At 39.4% G+C, this 21690-nt stretch overlaps 1 protein-coding gene across 1 annotated transcript in view; it reads right to left on the bottom strand.

Moving 5' to 3' along the window:
* Window positions 1–887: 887 nt before the first annotated feature.
* Window positions 888–21690, bottom strand: part of EMB (embigin) — a 32099-nt gene continuing 11296 nt past the window's right edge. Inside the window, exons 3-9 of the mRNA XM_029284845.1 lie at window positions 17565–17639; window positions 11935–12130; window positions 10954–11042; window positions 6037–6176; window positions 5451–5733; window positions 3134–3167; window positions 888–949 (exon numbers count right to left, since the gene is read on the bottom strand). Of these exons, the coding sequence (XP_029140678.1) occupies window positions 892–949; window positions 3134–3167; window positions 5451–5733; window positions 6037–6176; window positions 10954–11042; window positions 11935–12130; window positions 17565–17625 (861 nt within the window). The 5' untranslated portion in view covers window positions 17626–17639 and the 3' untranslated portion in view covers window positions 888–891. The remainder of the gene's footprint in view (window positions 950–3133; window positions 3168–5450; window positions 5734–6036; window positions 6177–10953; window positions 11043–11934; window positions 12131–17564; window positions 17640–21690) is intronic.

The following is a 21690-nucleotide window of genomic DNA, read 5'->3' on the forward strand; positions in this document are numbered from 1 at the left end:
ACTGTCTTCCCTTTTTCAAGGGAAGTCATTTGTAATTCAATACAATGAGCATCCGTGGGGCAACTGATAAAATACTATACTGCCTATTACTCTGGGAGTTGAAGTCCATGAGTCATAAAAGAGCCAAGGTTGACTACCCCTGTTCTATAACAAGAAAATACTATCTTGGGGCACGAAGCTAGGTTATTTCACTCATTGTCTCTACCTGACCTTTCAATCTGGCAAAACAGCATTCTCTGATTCCCGCCTACAGAACTAAAGAGTGTCATCTAGCGCAGGGGTCCCCAACCCTCGGTCCATGGACCGGTACCAGTCCGCAGCATGCCAGCAACTGCTCCGCAGAAACAAGCAAAGTCCCATCTGTGGGATACAGACAGAACACAAAAACACGCGCTCTCCGATCCATAGAAAAACCTTTCTCCATGGAACTTGTCCCTGGTGCCCAAAAGGTTGGGGACCTCTGATCTAGAGGGACAATGGAAGTTTGCCTTTTCTATCACTGTGCCTGCTCCCTGGAACACCATTCCCTCCACCTCCAATATTAATTTGGCCCTATCTCTACTAATCTTTTGGAGAGTCCTTAAAATCTGGCCGATTAGGTGCACCATTTTTTCATTTTATTCCAGTCCATTCTCATTTTTAATTTTCAGCTTGTATTCTTACATCAATATTTTTGATGATGATCTATGTCTGGCACCCAAAGCTGCCTGTGTGAGATGGGTGCAAATAAATTGAATAAAATAAACAAGTACCAGAATATCTCTTTAATGTTTGTTCAGCCTTTTCAAATCGGACAGTCCCGAAATGAGCTGGAACTCTTCATTTCGACAACCCAGCCACTAATAGGTACAGGATCTCTCAGATTTACCTTCTAACTTACCACTTTTCCGTTTAGACTTTTCTGTGTCGGGTACTACTAGTCTCCACACCATTGCTGTCTTCTGATTTCCTGTACAGAATTAAAAAGGGTGGGTTCAGGTTTTTTCCACCATGGATTTTTTTTAAGTTCAATATGGACTTTCATCCTTACATGGGTTTTTCAATTGTTAACTCTTGCTTGGCTAAACTTTTCCAGCAATAGCGCAGAACAGAGACATGAGATGTGGTTTAAAAAGTAGAGGCCAGCCATCCGTGAGGAGGCTTCATATCTTCTAGAAATACACTATATAATTGAGACCATATCTGTACATATCTGTAAACGAATAAGGCAGCCTTCACATCCCCTTCTATAAAAGTGCAAGTGAGGGAGCAAAATTCTAAGCTTCAAGCTGTAGGTGATCTTTTTCAGCCTAGGGGGAAACACAAAATGAGAGCTTCTTCAATGTTCTGAACAAGCTAGACACAACTAGTCCCATGTGGTTACATAACAATGCATGTGAGGCATTGACAAGATCTAGTGGGATTTCCCAGAATACTTTTTTGATGTATGCGTGTTCTATTCTAATTTGGTTGTTTGTGGCATATTTCTCTTTAATGCATTGATTTAAAATAAAGCCGATGATGGCTGAATTAGAAATTTTCTTAACATCAGCTACCAAGTTGAGGATCAAGATATGGGACTGACAGAAGTACACTATATTTGGTTAAATAGGTTGTTGAAGGTCAAGATGTAAACAACATCTGGAAAGGAAAGTTGTATTCAAATTCCTAGATTGGATGGATTGAATGCCTCTAATAAGCTTACACAAGATCTCTACCAAAGTCAAAAGATGGACTGTAAAAGTAGGCTGGTTATAGCCTAGTTGGATCTTGTAGATAAGAATCAAATCAGGAAGTCTGTTCCCACAGATGTGGACCAAAACCCTGGACCTCAATATAAAAAGTATATAAAGGACTGGTTTTTGAAGTGAGAGTCACAAGATCTCCAACATAGATTGTCCAAATCATAATAATTTAAAATTTAGACCTTATAGGATAAGTTAGAACAAATTATAAACTTAATGTGGTGCATCTGTATTCTACTTTTATAAAATGATCGTCTGATGTAAGCATTAGATTTGCATTTAATTTTTTTCTGGTTTCTCTGGTTCCATGTTATCTTTGGTCTGTCACTTTGCCAGAAAAAAGAGAACCCAGGAAGGGCTTCAAAATATGGCATGAATTTTCTCTTCAGAGACAACATGGGACTGAGAACTGAAGATACAGGCTTGCTGCCCTAGAAACATGCTTGACAATGAATGAAACCTAGGAACTCTGCACATTCAATACTCTTGAGACTCTGATAGTTGTCAGAGTCAGAACTTTGCAGAAGAATCTCTAAGTCAGAAGTCAGAATTAGAACGTTGTTTGTTATTTATATGCTAGGATGGTTTCAAAATGACAACTAGTTTGGTGATTTTTAAAAGGATGGTTTTTGTGTGCGTGCAGGCTTGTAGGATTAAATTTTTCTGGGAAAACAGTTGATTCACTGGGTTGTTCATCCTAGCAACTAACTAGTTCACAATCACAGGAAATTAAACTCTAAGAATTATTAGGCTTTGTATTTAGAAGGTTGCCTGAGTGAGTGGTTGAACATGGGAATAACCCTAGAGCATAGAGGACTAGACAAGAGGACTAGAAGAAAAGCCACCATTTCCTGTAACAGTTTTGCTCTAAGTAAGTCTCTGGTCTCTTGCAAATGTGTATATGCAAATATGAGTTTGCAGCAGGAAGCAAACTGTATTTTGTCTACTGTATTTTGCTTTGTCAAAAAAAAATCTTCTTTTTTGGATGATAGGGAGAAACAGTCTGACACTACTATTACTATTTTTAAGCAGAATAACATTTCAAGTGAATGCCTCTTAAATGTGAAAAAAGATCAAGCTTAGATTAAATTAGAACAAGCTTGCAGTAGATATTTTTTTCCCTATTTGGCAAGTAGAGTTAGTAATGTTCAAACGTAACTGTTTGTACTCACTTTCATTAGCAGACAAATAAACAACATGGTATTTTTACATTTAATAAGACTTGGCATATGTTTGAGGCTCAGTGGGTTTCCTGCCAACTCTCCTCCCACTCCACTACTACACAAATGACACAGAATTAATACTTGAAGTCCAACCCCCATTAAAATTGAATTGTAATGGTGTTGATTGTCACCTGTTATTGTTTCAACTTATTGCTTTAACTTTACAACAAGAATATTATTACTTACAATGTTTCTTCTTGTTCAAATTCTTTTTCAACTTCTGTAAAGAGAAAGAAATCAATGTGATTTGTACTTTCTGTTGGTATACTTACTTATTTAATATTTCAAGCCTGACCCAAGCCTTTGAGTCAGTCTTGACCCCTGGTGACTGTTTGGACTAAATGTTTTCATTTTTTGGAAGTAGTTTGCCATTGCCTTTTTCTTAGGATTGAGAGAGAATAACTGGCCCAAGACACACAGTCGATTTTCAAGTCTAAGGTGGAACTAGAACTCACAATCTCCCAGTTTCTAACCTGATGCCTTAACCACTAGACGAAACTATGCATAATTTTATTCCTTTTATTTATTTATGAATTTAAGGGATTTTATAGTCAGTTGTACAGTTAATATAATGGATTAAAATGTCTGCTTACAAAATCTTTCTACAAAACGAATCATGTCTCAAGATAACAAAAGATATTGACTGAAAAGGGCAAATTTCCAAAAATTGCCAGTATAGTTAACAACCACATTAGTTTAATATTAATACCTTTCCTCTCTATAGTTTGACTAGGTGATTTTACTGTGTATTGACTTAAATATTGTTAATTTTTTTAATATTGCCAACCATTGAAATCTCTCAGCTTTATATAATAAAGATGTAATAACATAATAAAACATAAAATAAGAATTGGAGAAGTAATAAAATTAAAGTAATAAATTAAAACCCTTGATAAGTGATAACTCTTATAAAAAGGGGATAGGTATTGAATATATTTTGGAAAAAAATCAATTCTTCCATTGTGATAAGTAGGCTATTGGTCTAAGCTACAAGGACATCATACATGTCATGACATCATCTCACAAATGGCATAAAATATGCAGTTCTTATGCAGGATGATGTCATGATACACATGGGATTACTGCCTATCCCCTCACCCATATCCATAGGAGTGTATTTCAACCATCAGGGACAACTATAAAAGAAGGCGCCTGAAGGTGAATCTCTCCAGGTGATGTCAATGAACATGAGTGACGCAAAGTAGGAATGAAGAATAAAGTGTTCTTCTGCACTATAAGTAGAGACCAACTTTAGGGCATGAGTTTTCCCTTTCAGTGGCCACAGATATTATTTTAGGATTTGCAACATTTCTCTCCAAGTCTACCACATCCCTTTCTGATATGCAACAAAACCCAAAATGAAAATGCAACTCAACCTCCTTGCCCAGTTCAATTCTAAAACATGAAATATTTAAGCACATACAAAACCTTTATCTTGTTCCAAAATATAGCATCTTCATGATTCCACTCATCATCTAGTTTTCTACTGAATAACACTAAACCCAGATATTTTGAAATAAGCACCATTTCCTTAGAGATGTTTTGAGAGGCAGATATGTCCAGTTACTTGTGCCCTGACTATGAATGGCTTTCAAAAGAAGAAGAAAATCCTCTGGTAAAGCTACTCTTAGTTAGTTATAATAAAGCAGGGGTGGCAGTCAAGGACTTATGGGCATCATGTACTGTCTGATGTTTTTCCTGCAATAATTGCTGAAAAATCCCAGCAAATTCAGCAACACAATTCACTAGCGACATATGCTAGAATTTCACAGATGGACAAAATGAATCATTTGCTTGTTGGCTCAAAATTGAAAAAACTTTTTATGGAAAAATCATTTTGTCCTGCGTACACTATTGAGCCAGCTTCTTCCCACTGGAAGCAACCCCGTCAGCAACATCTACATCGTGCGATGATGCCAAAATGATAATATGCATACAGACGACACCCTTTTACATTGATGTTTTGATGTATGGTGTATGTACCTAAATCATGCCATTTGTGTCATGGTGTAATCACATTTTGTTGTGTGTGCCACTCTTGCTCGCAAGAACTCTGTTCACTTTTTAAATGTAGCCCTGGACCCCATTACATGAAGGTAAAATGCAGTCATCCACCAAGAAAAAGTTGCCTAATGTTATGGTTTACTGCAATCTTTCCTAACTTTGCATGCTCCATTCTGTTGGACTTAAGTTCCTACAATTCCTCTTACGTATGTATCCTGGCTCAGGAATTCTAGACGTTATGGGAATATTTCAGCTCAGACCTCTGGTAGAAGCCATATTGATGTTCCACATGTCATCATACATCATGACACAAATTATACCCCTGCAAATTATTTTATCTGCATAATTTGTGTGATGACATAACACATAGCCCCTGAGATCCCCAAGAAGCTCCAGTCATAAGCATAAGTTTACCATTCATGTCATCCTCTGTTCTTATCACACACAAAATACCAAATAAAAGAAACATATTTGAATATGTTATTCCTTCATATCTTACCAGTATTCACTTCTTTCTTTTTGGAGAACACTTCATAGAGAAAAATAAGTGCTACTAAAACGATAACTTCAGCAGCTATCACAAGAAATGGTTTGAGAGGTGTCAGATAGGTCAGGACTTTGAGAGATACTTTTCCTTTGCTTTCACCTAGTAGAAATCCAGCTTTGCACCAGTAAGAACTGCTATCTAATTCAGAAAGATCAAAGATCTTCAGTTTGGTAATGTTCTTAAGTGTCTGGATAAAGCTGTACTTCTTTGGCATCAGGGTAGAATTAATAACAACCTGACAGGAGAAAAAAAGAGTAAAGAATCTTCATCATAAAGTCATACATCACTAGAAATTCTAATATACAGATATTTAAATATATAAATGAAGATTCTAGGAAGAAAATTATAACAGTGAAATAGAGATGTGAAAGGGAAATTAAAAAACAACAACAAAATCTATGAACATTTGATTCACAGTCTAGCTTGGGCAAAAATGACTTAGGCTTGGGCAAAATGGCTATATTACCAAAGCATGTCTTGAAAAATATCTTGAAATAATGGGGGTTGGATTCCTCCTATAAAGGAAACAGAACTTTACCTCTCCACTTCCATTATTTGAATACCAGGTCCAAAAATGTGGGTTAATGTGGGTTTTCCCATTTCCAATATCACAAGTCAAGACCACGGTGTCACCCACATAACTGATTATACGCTCAGACTTTACATGGACTTGAGGCACTAAGGAAAAACAAAAAAGAATTGTGATGTCGTATGAGAAGAGCACATCTTTCTTCCCTTATCCTTACCTCTTTCTACATAGGGACAATTGAAAGGATCCTGTTGTATCATATTACTGTGTGGTTTGGAAGCATTACTGTTTCAGACAGGAAGGCTGTGCAGAAGGTAGTGAGGATGGCAGGAAAGATTATTGAAAGTTCACTTCCTTCTATCCATATAAGTGATGCATGACCAGGGTCCTCAGTATTGCCAGGGACGCCACACATCCTCTTTGTTACCCTCTGGGAGAAGACTTCATGGTTCCTGAAGCAGAACAACTATATTCTGTAATAGCTTTATATCATACAGAATCAACCTTGTTGTCTCTCAAGACTCTTTTTTCTGCTAAGTATTCAAAATGGACTGTTTAATACACACACACACACACATTTGAGAACGGGCATCAGAATTACATTTTTTAATGTGTGCCAGTGTGTTCACAGAAAAAAAAGTGTCAATAAAGGTTATCTTATATGATATGGCTCAAAGATGAGGCTCTGTGAATGTTTTGTGGTTCCATAGACACATGCATATGCTTCTATTACTGTACATGACTGGCTAGCGGATTCTGAGAGTTGACATCCGCGTATCTTAAAGATGGCCAGGTTGGGAAACCCTACTGTACAGCATAGGGCCAAGCAAAGTGATGGTTTTTTGTGATGTGAAATGTATATTTACATATACATTTACACAATATCTTTCTTTTTAGTTTTTATCCTTTTATTCTAATTTTCTAGACCTTCTAGAATTAATCTCTGTATGTATTCTTTGGTTACTAGCTGCCCAGAAAAAGAGAAGAAAGGGAAGAAGACAAGAAAACTAATTGATACAAATGAACTCATCAACTCATATCATTTAGACCTAAAAAATGGAAGTCAACCAAAAGGAAGACCTATCTATCATGATCACATGGCTGTTCCAATAAATACATTTTTCTTTGTGAAAAATATCACATGCACACGCGCACGCGCACGCACACACACACACACATATACTGGAAAGGGGGGGACACTTCAATTTTTCTCTATACGTTGATTTCTACTCTCTCCTTTATTTGAATTCCATTGAACAGATTGCCTGGCCTTTTCAATCATTGGCAGCTCTGTACCATTTTCAACTTTAAAACATGAAATTTTGAGTACATCATTAGCAAGGCTGTTCTCTTAATCATTTCTCCATTATGTTTACAGTCAAAGCTATAATTTCTAATGTTTGCATCTGAGAGGAAAATCACTTCTACTTGGGCTGATATATACATTATTAGCAGCATTTTAATATCATTATTAAAAGTTAAAACAATTCTTTTTCACTGTAACTTGAATGAATTATGAAAAATGCATATTCAAGAGAAATGCATAATAGAATGGAACAAATTCCAGAGATTTTCACTTAAGAAAATCAAAGGGTCCAGATTAGGCAGAGGGAGCGTGCCTGGCTGAGGAATTCTGGGAATTGAAGTCCACAAGTCATAAAAGGGCCAAGTCTGAAGACCCCCTGATCTAGAGCATCTCTGAAGGGACAGGATACTTGACTGAAATAGGTGCCTAAGGCTCTTTGGGCAATTTCACTTGCCTGAGTTCCTGCAGGCAATTCTAATAAAGTATAATTAAATCTATTTCCAATTTAAAATGATACAATAGAAGAGGGTAGATTCCAGGCTGAAAATCAATTAATGAAAACAATGGACAAGACATAGTTTCTATTTTAGGGACTGTTGCTTTCAGGGATCAACCCTTCTCTCTCCCTTCCCTCATTCTGTGGAGCAGGATGGTTTTTAGGAAGGCGTTTAAAATATGGCTATTTCATCAGGGAACCATTTCTGCCTCTTTCTCTTTCTTCTGAGTGACTGAGCTATCAAGATTTCGCCCACTCCTCTCTCCTTCCAACTCTGCTTAGTCATCTCTGATTCAGTACAAGTTAGAATGGAACCAGAGATTAGCAAACAGGCCATGGATACACGAAAGTAATCCATTCTGTTCTAGATCATAAAGTACAGTTTTAAGGGTGAAGGTTAGAAGGGTTCTTCTAGCTACTGGCAGTAGACTCAAGGTAGATTTTGTCTTCCAGACTTGACTATTTATATGGAAATAATGTCCCTGGTTAATCTGGAAATAGTTATGGTCCTAAAGATTCCTGGGAATTAAATCCTATGGAACTAACTTACTCAAAATTAACATGATTATTAATTGTTAACTATTGTTAGTGGTTAATAATTGCTTCTGTGCAAACCTGTGGGACACAGAACAATTGAAGATGAGGTTTATGCGAAACCTCATATATCATTTTGTACTAAGGTAGAAATTTGCCATTATATGTAAAAAAAAAAAAAAAGGACCATGCCAAGTTATGTTTTATTCCTAGTTAAATGGGGTTCTCCTACAGTGGCCTGAATATTTTCCCTGTTATGCAGATAATCTAATTTAACATGACCCAGGCTTTTTGTACCAGCAGCCAATAACTGTGGAAACCTAGTTTCTGCTATTTTTCTCATTCAAAAAACAACAAGCCATCAAAACCAAAAAGCAGTTTTTGCAAACTAACTGTTAAAATTCCTGACCAAGAGAAAACAAAAACTTGAGCTTGCCAGAGCCAAGTATGAGGAGCTATTTAGAACATCCTGGTTCGAGCAAATTTATTCTGCTCACACCATTACCCAGCCACAACATATAGCAGTGTGAAATATATTGCTCATGTCTCACTGATAGATTAGAGCTGAACAAATACAGCATAAAATAAAATGTATCTGATCATTACCACTTTCCAGTCTGATTAACGTTTGGCTGCAGAATATAATATTGCTGGCTATGATTTTTTTTTATCCTAATGAAATTTTCCTTCTTAGCATACATTGTTTTATGATTCACACTAAGCAATGAAACGAATGCCTATGAAACACATAGTTATGATTATGTGAGGATGATAGATACACAACAACCCATTACATTGTTCTTGATTTAGCACTTTTGCAGCAGTTCTACTGCCGAAACTACAGTATATGGATTAGTATACAGACAGACAATTTTAAACATCCTTGATGAACAGTGTTGATCTTTAATCCTTCCATACTCAATTTTTTATTTCCAAATGTCCATGCTATCATGAAAAAGCAATTTTCTTATCAAAATGATAGAGCTTTTCCTATCAGAATATTGCAAATAGGTCTGGAAATGCATAGCTATTTCTGCAAATGAATAGGGCTTTGCAGGAAACTACCCATATCAGAAATTCCCTTGAGGTTATAATATCAGACTTCAAGAACTGACCCAACTAAAAGAACAGTGAAGCTAAATTCTTTTGGGTGTCTGATGCTTGATTAGGGCTTAGATTCACATTTAAACTGTACAGTGTCCGAATTCTAATCCTATAAAACATCATTTTGCAAAGAGACAAGTAGAATAATTTCAATAGCATTGAAAGTGAATATATTTACAGCCCCAGCAGTGATTCTTCAAAATGCATTTGCTCAGTTTTAAAAATCAGTGGCTGTATATAAAAGGCAAGGAATCATTAATGTTTAATGGATAGAGTCCATTAATCTGCATCACTGTTCTATATTTAGTCATCTCAATAATTCATCAAGTTACGTCTTCAGTAAAATATCATTTTACATCAGATGATATTGTATTATCGATAAAAAGAACAGCAACAGTAAAAACTGCTGCGACATTCCACGCAGACTGAAGAGAGGGAGGAATAACCTTAAAATGAAGAACGAAAAGAAATTAGATTTAAAGGAACCAGTCTTGATATGTTTTTAAGTTATGTCTTAAAAGAACTTAGTATTTTGATGGTGTACAGCAAAGTTACTCCTTCACGTTAATGAGAAAAACATATTTTTTGAGTTTGATTTCCAATTGCTTCATATTCATTACAAGCAACATTTCGTTAGCCTTGGGTTTTTTTTTAAAAAAAAAGTGCATGTTGGTAGCACTGAGGACTACTGCGGTTGGTCCAGTTTTTTCCAGGTTTTCATGGATTTTTCAATTGGGATGGTGGAGAGCTTATAATATTAATACAGATAGTCCTTGACTTATGACCACAATTTTCTATTGGTAAGTGAGACATTTGTTAAGTGATTTTTGCCCCATTTTACTTCCTTTCTTGCCTCAGTTGTTAAGTGAATCACTGTAGTTGATAAGTTAGTAACCCGGTTGTTAAGTGAATCTGGCTTCCCCATTGACTGCTTGTCAGAAGGTCGCAAAAAGTGACCACATGACCCTGGGACACAGCAATGGTCATATATATAAACCAGTTGCCAAGCATCTGAATTTTGATCACATGGTCATGTGGATGCTGCAAAGGTCATAATTGTGAAAAATGGTCATAAGTCAATTTTTTTCGGTGCTGTTGTAACTTTGAACAGTCACTAAACGAATTGTTGTAAGTTGAGGATTGCCTGTTTGACAATCTATGGCGATTCTCAATCATCCAGGTCATGGGTATCCAAAAGGTGCTTTTTACAAAAGGCAACCGGACTTTCTTTTTTTTTCCTTTGAAAATTTTTTTGCTTCTCATTCAAGAAGCCTCTTCAGCTCATGAAGCTTCAGAAAAAAACTAAACAAGCTTCTTGGATGAGAAGCAAAATGTTTTCAAAGGAAAAAAAAATAAGAAACTCCAGTTGCCTTTTGGAAAAAGTACCTCTGGGACTTTAATATGGCAGAGCAGAAAACATGGGGGCCAATTCTCTGGTTTGCTGATAAACAGTGGGTTTTGGGAAGGGTAAATTCTTGGATCTTACCTTGTAAAACAAATGTAGCATTTATTTCTGGTTTAGTTTTATAAATGCATGTGTAATTCCTCATCTGGTCTTGGTTTCTGACTTTTATCCTTAAAAATAGTTAAGCAATTGATACTTAATAAGTAAAAAGTAAAAACAAAGAAAATAAATATGAAAACAGTAATTGAAAAATAGTACAACAGCAATGTTCTGGATTGATAAATGCTGACATGCAAGCAGTTTGTTGAAACAAATACAGATTTATGATGGCTGAAATATTTAGTCCAAATAGATCATCATAGTTCAGATAACTACAGATGGAAAGGACCTCAGTCATCCTCTAATCCAAGCACAGTCTCCTGCAGTACTATACAGGTAGTCCTCAACTTAAGACCACAATTGAGCCCAAAGTTTCTGTTCCTAAGAGAGACGGTTGTTAAGAGAGTTTTGCCCCCTTTTACAACTTTTCTTGCCTAGTTCTTAAGGGAATCGCTAGAGTTGTTAAGTAAGTAACGTAGTTGTTAAGTGAATCTGGCTTCTGATTGAACCCAGGGACTGCCACTATTGTATCATTCCACCATAAGAAGGACTAGCAGTGTTTCAATATTTGAGGGGCTGCCACAAAGAAGAGGGGGTCAACTTATTTTCCAAAGCACCAGAAGGCAGGACGAGAAACAATGGATGGAAACTAGTTGTTCTTTTCTCTAGACTAGCCATTCCCAAATCCTGCAACTGTTCTTCATATGTTTTTGTTTCCAGGCTTTTAATCATCTTAGTTGCTCTTCTCTGCACTTTTTTCAAAGTCTCAACATCTTTTTTATAACGTGGTGACCAAAGCTGAATGCAGTATTCCAGGTATGGCCTTATTAAGGATTTTTAAAGCGGTTCTGCATGGCAGTCTTTTAGCCACTTCAGGTGACCCTCCGAGGGTGACCCTCTATACTAAAAGATTGTTCCTCTCTACTTTAAACTATATCCACATGTAACATAAAAGCCACTTACGTGTATCGAGTGCACCATTTGGAGTGAGTTTCATTCCTCCTGATGGTCTCCGAATTGACAGTTGCATTTCCTGAGTTCCAAACAGTCTCCATTTTTTCCACGTTTGTGGTGTTGCTGATGACCAAACTACACATTAGTTCAAGTTCAGCTGGACTCTCTAAGGTGATACTTTTTGTTTGAGAAACTTTGGGAAATTCTATGGAGAAGAGTTAAGAGATAACACTTCCTGATTAAAACAAAAGAATTGCAAAAAAAAAATGAGTGTATTATTCGAAGAACTTTTCAAAACAATTAGCACATTCAGATGAATTTGGCAATTAAAAGCTTTAGCTTTCTAAAATATTGCAGTCCCACATGCCACACTGAAACTTTGTTTCAGATACTCTAGAACACGGGTGTCAAACTCGCCTCGTCATGTGACGTGTTGCAACATATCGTGACTCTTTTTGCATTGCCGGCAATGGGGTATGATGAAACTGGCTCACAGGCCAGCAATTTGACACCCCTGCTCTAAAAGAAGTTGAATGGCTCCTAAAAAGGCCTTAGTAAGACAATGACAGGAAAATATTGTATATCTAACATTTCACTCGTAAAACAATTGCCATGGCTGTCTGATTAATTCCTTGGTCTCTCAGTAGATATTGAGTTATTATACTATCTTTTAGCCTGTGCTTAACAGTGGGCATAAACTATACTGTCATCAGAATCCAGATGCACCAGAATTTGCTATTGACTTTGAATTTGGAAGCCTGTCACAACTTCAAGGAGAACCAGTTCCAGATGAATCCAATCTAATTCTTCTCTCCTGATACCCAAATTTAGGAGAACGCTAAAATGCCACATCAGGTGTATCTAGTTTTCCAAAATGAATGACAGCTGAAAGAATCTAATTGTTCACCAATTAATTTTTAAAGATGTACTTACTTTCAGAAATTCAAATCACAATCCTGTAATTATTGCTTTCGTTTGAGAAAGAAAATAACCAAGCTCAGAGAGCAACAAGGACCCCACAGTTCAACCCTGAGCTACAAATATTCCCTTTTATTAGTTCAGATAATGCACTAAAATGAACAGGACTTTGGTTCAGCCACAGATCTTTTTTACTTGGAATGCACCCTGCACAGAACTATTAATCCCTAGCAGACTGCAAAGGAGATAAATGATGCATACCATGAACTCATTGCTCAAATTACATCAAATTACATAATTTGCATAATTTTATGATAATCTAATGACACGCATTATGGTTTCTATCAGATGTCTACATGTCTATCACCAGGAAAGCACTACTTTATCCACAGCCATATCTTTCCCACCTTCCATCATTGAACAGAAAATGATGGCAACTTTTGGGAGAGAGAATTCTCTTACAATGTGAATCAACAGATCATATATTGGTGCGATATGTCAAAATAGTGCTAGGAAATTATCGTGGTGAATCATGAGCAGTCAGAAATGGGAAGCTGATGCAGTAGAAGACATGGAAGGCAAAAAGGCTGTAGTGGAGTCTATGAAGACAATGGGAAAGATTAAATTCTGACAATGGAATCCAAGAAGGCAGAGCTGGGGATATGCCATTTAAAGGAAAGGAGGAGACAAAAAAGGAGAAGTCAATTATGTTAAGAAAACTATTTCAGAGAGTCATTGTAAGATTGCATTGATGTAGTGGCTAAGTGGGACTTACCAATAAAATCAGCTACAGAATAGTAGCAGTCAGTATGGCTCTGATCTGCAAAAGATCTACTGGGAAGCTGTAACTTAGAGTCTTGAAGATTAACTGGTGCAATGTGAGGTTAATCTGCTTTTGCTATTTTGGGCTTTGCTAAATCCTAATAACGTGAAAAACAAAAGGCTGAGTAGGAATCATTTCAAATCTGAAAACGCTGTCTTTCAAGTTCTAAAGTAGCTGCCTCAGTCAGAGTGTTGGCCCCAAATGACTTCCAGTGTAAATGAAAACAGTACTCTGAGCACCAGGCAAGAAATGTCAGATTCAAGATGATCTGTATTCAAGATACTATGCACCAACCTGCTAAATTCCTTATCAACATCTTTATCTAATCTATATCATCTGTATATGCATATGTACAGTATATGCATACGTGTATGCGTATGCATTTGAATATGTATCTAATTCAATCAAATAAGAACTGGAAGGGACCTTGGAAATCTTCTAGTCCAACTCCTTGCTCTAGCACAGTGATGGCAAACCTTTTAGAGACCGAGTGCCCAAAAACTGGCCCTGCCCCCGCTCCACCCCGTCCCGCCCCCTGCCCCACCCCCACCCCGCCTGCTCACAGGGCCACTCACCACCTCCATGGCCCGCCGCAGATCACCCAGGCAGCCCAGCAGCGCTATGGCAGTCATGCCCTCTGCCCATGCCCTGCAGCTTCAACTGTGCACGATGGGGTGTGAGGGCAGAGTCTTGTCTATGCTGCCTGACTGCCATGTCCTTGGCTGCGCTGCTGTGTGTGGGCCATGCTCAGGGGTGACTCTCCTTCAAGGGGGCTGCTGGAGAGGAGGGGGTCATGGGGAGAGGCGAGGCTGAGGCAACGGCATGTGTGCCCACAGAGAGGGCTCCGAGTGCCATCTCTGGCACCCGTGCTATAGGTTCGCCACCACTGGTTTAGCACTTATGTATCATTGGGTGCCGGGTGGGTGTGGCCCATTGGGTGGGTGTGGCTGCAGTGGTAACAGCAGACTGGGTGGGACTAAAAAGTTCAATCAATCAATTCCAACTTTGCAAGATCTTTTTTTTCCTGCGAAAAGTTGAAATTGATTGAACCTTTTTTTTTTTTTTGCACATGGCGGTGGAGGCCTAAAGCGAAAAGATTTTATAAAACCCAGCTGAAGGTCTAGGACTGGGCTGATGGTGCACGTGCCCACAGAGAGGGCTCTGCGTGGCACCTGTGGCACATGTGCCATAGGTTCACCACCACGGTCCTATACAATTTGAGACAAGTAGCTGTCCAGTCTCTTCTTAAAAACCTCCAGTGATGAAGCACCCACAACTTCTGAAGGCAAGCTGTTCCACTGGTTAATTGTTCTCACTGTTAGGAAGTTTCTCCTTAATTTCAAGTTGCTTCTCTCTTTGATTAGTTTCCATCATTTCTTGTCTTGCCTTTTGGAGGTTTGGAAAATAAGTATATGTATATGTATATATGTATAGGCATCTATATCTATATATCTATCTCTATATCTCTTTATCTCTATATATCTATAACTATCTCTATCTCTATCTCTATCTATATGTCTGTTGTTCAGGACAACATGGAGGATGTTGGTTTGTACATTATCTGAAATCTAACAGAAAAATATGTAAGAAACAGGCTACTTGCTCAGAGAAGTTACGTTTTTAAAAAAATATTCTCCCCCAAAATAACCCATCTGGCTACATGATTATTTAGTTGTAGTCCTTTGATGAAAATATGTGACCTATGATGCAATATCTGAGGATGGGGCAATTCATTTACTTTTTACTAGTTTTGCAAGTTTGTTATTTGTAAAATGTAACCCTTTGTAATTTCATTGTTGCTAATCTTTTTGAGCTTTCTTTACAGGGAAGATTGAAAAATAGTTTCTATTAATCAGATATTGTCCATATAGCTCATCCTTTTGGCCTGTAAAATTCATTTGCAAATATTCAACATGAGAAACGGGAGAATGAAATTCTTTTTGAATCTGCTTTGGCAAAAAAAAAAACCTGGAAACTTAACAAAGTTAACAAAAAAATATTGACCATTATGAAGTGACTCAGAAAATCAAAGCAGTTTAAATTCTAATGAATACAACTATCATATTAGGAGTACAGAATTCCAGATTACCGCTAGATGGAAACAAATATAAAGAAAACTCAAAATCATGATGTCATCTGATCTGGAAGTTCAATATCAAATAAACGGGTTGCCTCAGACTTTTTGGTAGCCACACTAGAATTGGAGGAGAGCAAGCTGAGCTGGAAGTCAGGGTTAAATGTGTCATTGGTTTAGAGTTATTACATTGCCAGAAGAGACCTAAGTCCGGTTTCCCATGAATTCTGTTGACCCTTATCTAGCACCAAGTTAGTTTTGATCATTAGTTGACTAGATTCTTGTATTAGTAGCAATGATAAACTCTTTTGTGCTTTGAACTCCAGAAATGTTCCTGGTTATTTGCAACTGATTATTATACAGTGCAAAATTCCATGCAAAATTTAAACTTACAACCATGAAATGGAATGTTGCATGCTGATTTTACAACCTCTTGTGTAAAAAAAAAGCACCTAACAACCTACTTAATGAAATGCTCACCCTTGCATAGGAACTGTTTTTTTTTCCTCATCAATTTCTGCCCAAGCTTTCAGCTAGTTAAACAAATTGAATCAAACATTCTTACTGTATTCTAACCACTGCATGGTGGCACAGTGGTTAAAATGTAGTATTGCAGGCTAATTCTGCCAACTGCCAGCAGTTCAATTCTCACCAGCTCAAGGTTAATTCAGCCTTCCATCCTTCCAAGGTCGGTAAAATGAGGACCCAGATTGTTGGGGGCAATATGCGGAGTCTATAAACTGCTTAGAGAGGGCTGTAAAGCACTGTGAAATGGTATATAAGTCTAAGTGCTAGTATTAAATTACCTCAAATTTTACTGCTGATTCAAAACTATAATAACTAAACATCTCCTGCCCCCTTGGGTCATCATTTCAGAGATATTTCCTTACGTAGACAGAGAAATAAAATGACCAAGGATGCACAAAAAAGCAGTGGAGTGGGATCACTTCAGACTCCCTACTGGCTTCCCCTGTGAGTTTCCTTGTGGAAAGCTGACAGGGAGCATCAGAAACTTCCCTCCCTCCCTTGAATTCCTGCCAACTTCTACATTTATTTTGCTTTGCAAGGAGAAAGTCCATGATGTAGCCAGCAGCAGGTAATTGGCTGCTGCTGGATGATGGAGGTGGAGGAAGAAGTGAGAGGGTGCAAGTCAGGAATGGTACATAAGGATATGAGAGAGGCATAAGTATGGGATGGGAAGAGCATGTGGGCGTGGCCAGAGATGTCACAGAGAAAGGCAAGAGTGAAGGCAGTAAAGGTCAGTAGGGTGAAGAGGTGCTGCACAGGTCAGATAAGACACATAGGGAGGCAGTGAGAGTCAGGGAAATCATGCAGGAGCTAGCCTAGGTTGAGGGAGTACATGGGGGGAAGGTGGCATGGGTCAGGGAGTAAGTGTGGGAGATTCCTTCCTCCCTATTTCTCCCTTCATTCCTTGCAGATAAGTGGCTGCTGTTGTTGGGGGAGGGTTGTTGTTGGAGGAGGGTGTGAGAGATTGTGAGACTGGTTGGGGAATTGTCACAGAATATTGAAAATGAAGATCACATGACTGCAGCAGAAGCCCAGGAGTGCAACTGCAGCCAGTAGTACTGAAATACCCACAACCTTTCAAATTTCATTCCCTCAGGGTCATAGATCCCAGATTTTGGACACCTTCTATAAGTTATCCCATTTGAGGTACCTTGGTTCAAAAATTGTTGCCCTATGATGCATGGTTTCACCCAGATAAAGGTTATGAAAACATGGTCATAACCTTAAGTAGTACATAGGTTAGCCTACATCTCTCTTATCAGCCAATATTAAAGTTGAAGGTTAAGAAAAACATACCCTGTATGATAATGGTATCATTCAAGAAAGGGAGCTTCTCGGCTTGACCAAAGGTTTCCATAGTGGAAGAAGGACCTGTTTTAAGAAAAAAGTGACTAGATTTATTTCAAAGCAACATCACTGAAGACATGTCATGCTCATCAGCTTATACTATCTGTTATCCTCTATTTAAGACTATTGCTAATGGGGTTAGGATTTACACATAATATTAAACCATTACTTACCATTACAAAGAGAGTAACAAAGGACCTTTTGCTGTGGAAATGCCATATAAATCTCTTATTTATAAAAAATATTCTAATAATTCTAATAAGTCCTCTTCTAACAAATATTCCTTGGAAATAAGCAATAATCTAAATTATGGGAAAATATTGATTTAACATGACAATAAAGTGTAGGGGGGTGAAGAATCTGTTAAATCTATAAGTCTACTAATGTTTAATTTACATTATTTGTGTCAATTTACATCATTTGTGGTCTTACATTAATTGATGTAAATAGCATACCCTCAATTTAGTGGACAAACCTTCTATTTAAAAGATATTAGCCCACTGAAATATATCTGTTGTATCTGAAGTCTTCTAAATTAAAGTCCATTAAACTGAGGATTTATCATACATCAGACTTTCACTATTTTTCCTTCTGTAAGCTGTAGAACACACTTACCATATTACGAAATAATAATAATTACAACAATAACAGCAATAAAAATATATTAAACTTATATGCCACCTGATTCTAAATGACTCTAGGTGACTAACAACAATTGAACAAATTATAATCAAATTAATGAAAGATAAAAAATGGCAAGCACAATGAAGTAGGATTGAATCTAGATGATTCCCATTCCAACCTACCCAACCTCCAGTTACTGGGACATTAATAGTCTCACTTGGCTGACCAAGGATCAAAAGATATAATTGAGTATCATCAGCTTCTTGAGGAATCTGAACTCCAAACCAACCGATGGCATCACCAGATGACCTCACCCAACAGTTTCATGTAGATGTTGAAAAGCAGGAGGGAGAGAGTAGAACCTGCATAACTTCACAAAAGAGGGGCCTAGAAAGTGATCTTTCTGCCCCATAACAAATAACAACTGGAACTAACCCCAGAGAAGAGAACTTCCATAAAATGATAAAGCCAATCCAAAGAGCTAGCTAAGAAAAATGCCATGGTTAACAGTACCAAAAGTTACTGAGAAACCAAGCAGCACAAAAATGGATGCACTACTGCCATGGGAAGAGCCATGGTGGGGCAGTGGTTAGAATGCAATACTGCAGGATAATTCTGCCAACTGCCAGCGGTTCGATTCTCAATAGCCCAAGATTGACTCAGCCTTCCATCCTTCCAAGGTCAGTGAAATGAGAACCTAAATTGTTGGGGACAATAGGCTGACTCTGTAAACCACTTAGAGAGGACTGTAAAGCACTATGAAGTCTAAGTCATTGTTTCTCAACCTTGACTCTGTAAACCACTTAGAGAGGACTGTAAAGCACTATAAGTCTAAGTCATTGTTTCTCAACCTTGACAATTTTAAGGCATGTGGACTTCAACTCCCAGAATTCCACATGCCTTAAAATTGTCAAGGTTGAGAAACACTGGTCTAAGTGCTATTGCTATTCCTTTTGCCTTCCTGGCTAAGGTCATCGACAAGCACAACCAAGGTGTCTCAATGTTAATCCGCGCCTAAAACTCAAATGATGCATTTGAGCAGGGGTGTCAAACTGCTGGCCCACGGGCCGGATGAGTCATCCAGAAGCCACGCCCACCCTATTGCCAGCAATGGCAAAAACGTCCCAATTCATGATGTCACAAGTTTGACATGTCTGCATTAGAAGCATGGCAAGTTTGTGAGGGAGTGTTTGAGAGGTGCAATGCAGACCAGGGATGGCGTGCAAAGATACAGATCAAGGAGAATGCATGAGTGTTCACAGGGATGAATTATCTTGCTATCCCCACTTCCCAGGCAGTGTATCAATTGGTTGTGATTACTTGTTAATTGTTCTACTTGATTGTTGTTTTTATATTGCTCTTTCTGGATTATTGTAAGGCCTTCAGAATCTCTAGAAATGAAACAGTATATACATTAGAGCAAGTTTCTCCCACCTTGACCTACACATTGAAAACAGGAATAACCTTATTTAGGAACAATAACAGCATTAGTTCTTAAAAAGTTTTAACAAGTCTTCTGATTCTGCAGAAGTTGGACTCCTTTTAGTAACATATTGTCTATAGTATTTGCTAGCTGTTCTATTTTCTCCACCCTTCCTGTAGGTGAGGTAAAATTAATGGGGACAAATATGTTTTATTTTAGAATACACAACTTTGCTTAGCTACATGGAAAGAGAAGTCCAACAGAGTTGAAGGGTTTCAAAAGAACCCTGCTGGGTCTAAAGGAAGACCTGTCTTCAAGACCAATATCCTGTCTCACCCAGTGCCCATCTAGATGCTTTCAGGAAGCCTTTAAACAAAGTTTGAAAACAAGGCGCCTGCCAACTGACAGGAAGTCTGCTCAGGAAACCATTGAGAGACATAAACATCTAAACTTCCCTTAAGTTTAGTACTCAGGACCACATTATAAAATAAGCATCAATGAAGCACTTTTTGAATCTGAGCCACTTCAGTGAAATCACTTGCCCATGTGTTCACGTTCTTTCTATCATGCTACAATAATCTTTTGCAACTTTTTTGTACAACTTGATCACAAAGTGGTAAAAGAGCTTATGCACTGATTCTGTTTGTCAGTGAACAATCGTATCCCTTACAATCATATCTCTTAACTTCAATTATATCTCAAAGGAAGTCAACACAAGGGAATTCCTCCCATGTAAGCCTTTCAAGATTTATTTGAGAAAAGGGACATCCACAGAAGTGACAAATGATGGAGAAATAATGTAACAGAAAACAACAAATAACAGAAAAAGAACCTCAACCCAGGAGCAACAACATCTTAGTCATTATGTGCCAACATCTTGAGAAATTATTTTTTTAAAAAAACCCTAGAACAGGCATGTCCAAAGTCCGGCCCGCGGGCCATTTGCGGCCCGCGGCCCGGTTTAATCCAGCCCTCGAACAGCCCTCCCTGCGGTATGTAAATGCGGCCCTCCCACGGCCCCCCGGCAAGTCCCATGAGAGAGAGAGAGAGAGAGACAGACAGACAGAGACAGAGGCACTTGCACTTCTGTCTCTCTCTCTCTCTCATGGGACTTGCCCCCTCGCAGGGCTCCTCATTGGCCCTGCGCCCGGGTGTCCCGCCCCCTGGGAGAAGGGCGGCCAGGAAGTCCCTTTCCCGGGCTGGCCCCATCCCAGGCGCACGTGGCTGGGGACCCATGCGGGGAAGCCCCGGGATCCCCGCTGGGAGCAACCCCCCGGAGCCTTTGCTGAGTGGGCCAGCCCTCCCGTAAGCCGCAGCCCCGAGAGAGCAGCCCCTGCGATGTCCAGCCGGCGCAACCGTTGGCCAAGCAGCAGCAGAGCCAGAGATGGAAGGTCAGTGGCAGGGGGGGAGGGAGGAAGCTCTGAGTCCGCAGAGCACCGCTGCGAAGTGGCTGCGGGGCAGGTGATTCGCCCGCCCCCCGGCTTACTTGTTCCAGTCTCGGCTGGGGCATCGCTTCCTGGGCCGCTCCCTGGGCAGCCGAACCAGCCACATGTCTCCCCGTGCTGGGCGGCAGTCATGGCTGGTGCGGCGGCCAGCGGGAGCATCGCTCCCCAGGAAGCCGAACTGGCCACATGTTTCCCTAGCCCGGGCCGGACGGCAGTCAGGCATGAAGCTCGCCTGGCTGCCGCAGGGCTCTCTGCCGCCTGGCCCCACCTCGGCCCCATCGGTGGCACCTTCCTCGGGCACTTTCAGGGAGCCGCCGCTGCTGCCCTCGCTGCAGGAGAAGCGGCGGGGGCGGCGGCCAGGCCAGGGGCAGCGACGGGGACCCTGACGATGCTGCAGTGGCTGCCGCCAGAGCCGCTGCCTCCCGTCCTGCTCCCCCTCCCTGCCCGTTTGGCTGAGGACGCAATGGGGCCGCCGCCACTGGAGCTGCTGCCTCCCGTCCTGTTCCCCCTCCCTGCCCCTCCCTGCTTGTTCGGCTGAAGAAGCGATGGGGGGGCGGCCGGGAGCTTCTACCTTCCGTCCTGC

Source organism: Protobothrops mucrosquamatus, unplaced genomic scaffold (genome assembly GCF_001527695.2).
Source record: "Protobothrops mucrosquamatus isolate PMUCROS unplaced genomic scaffold, P.Mucros_1.0 scaffold1017, whole genome shotgun sequence".
NCBI classification, from domain to species: domain Eukaryota; kingdom Metazoa; phylum Chordata; class Lepidosauria; order Squamata; family Viperidae; genus Protobothrops; species Protobothrops mucrosquamatus.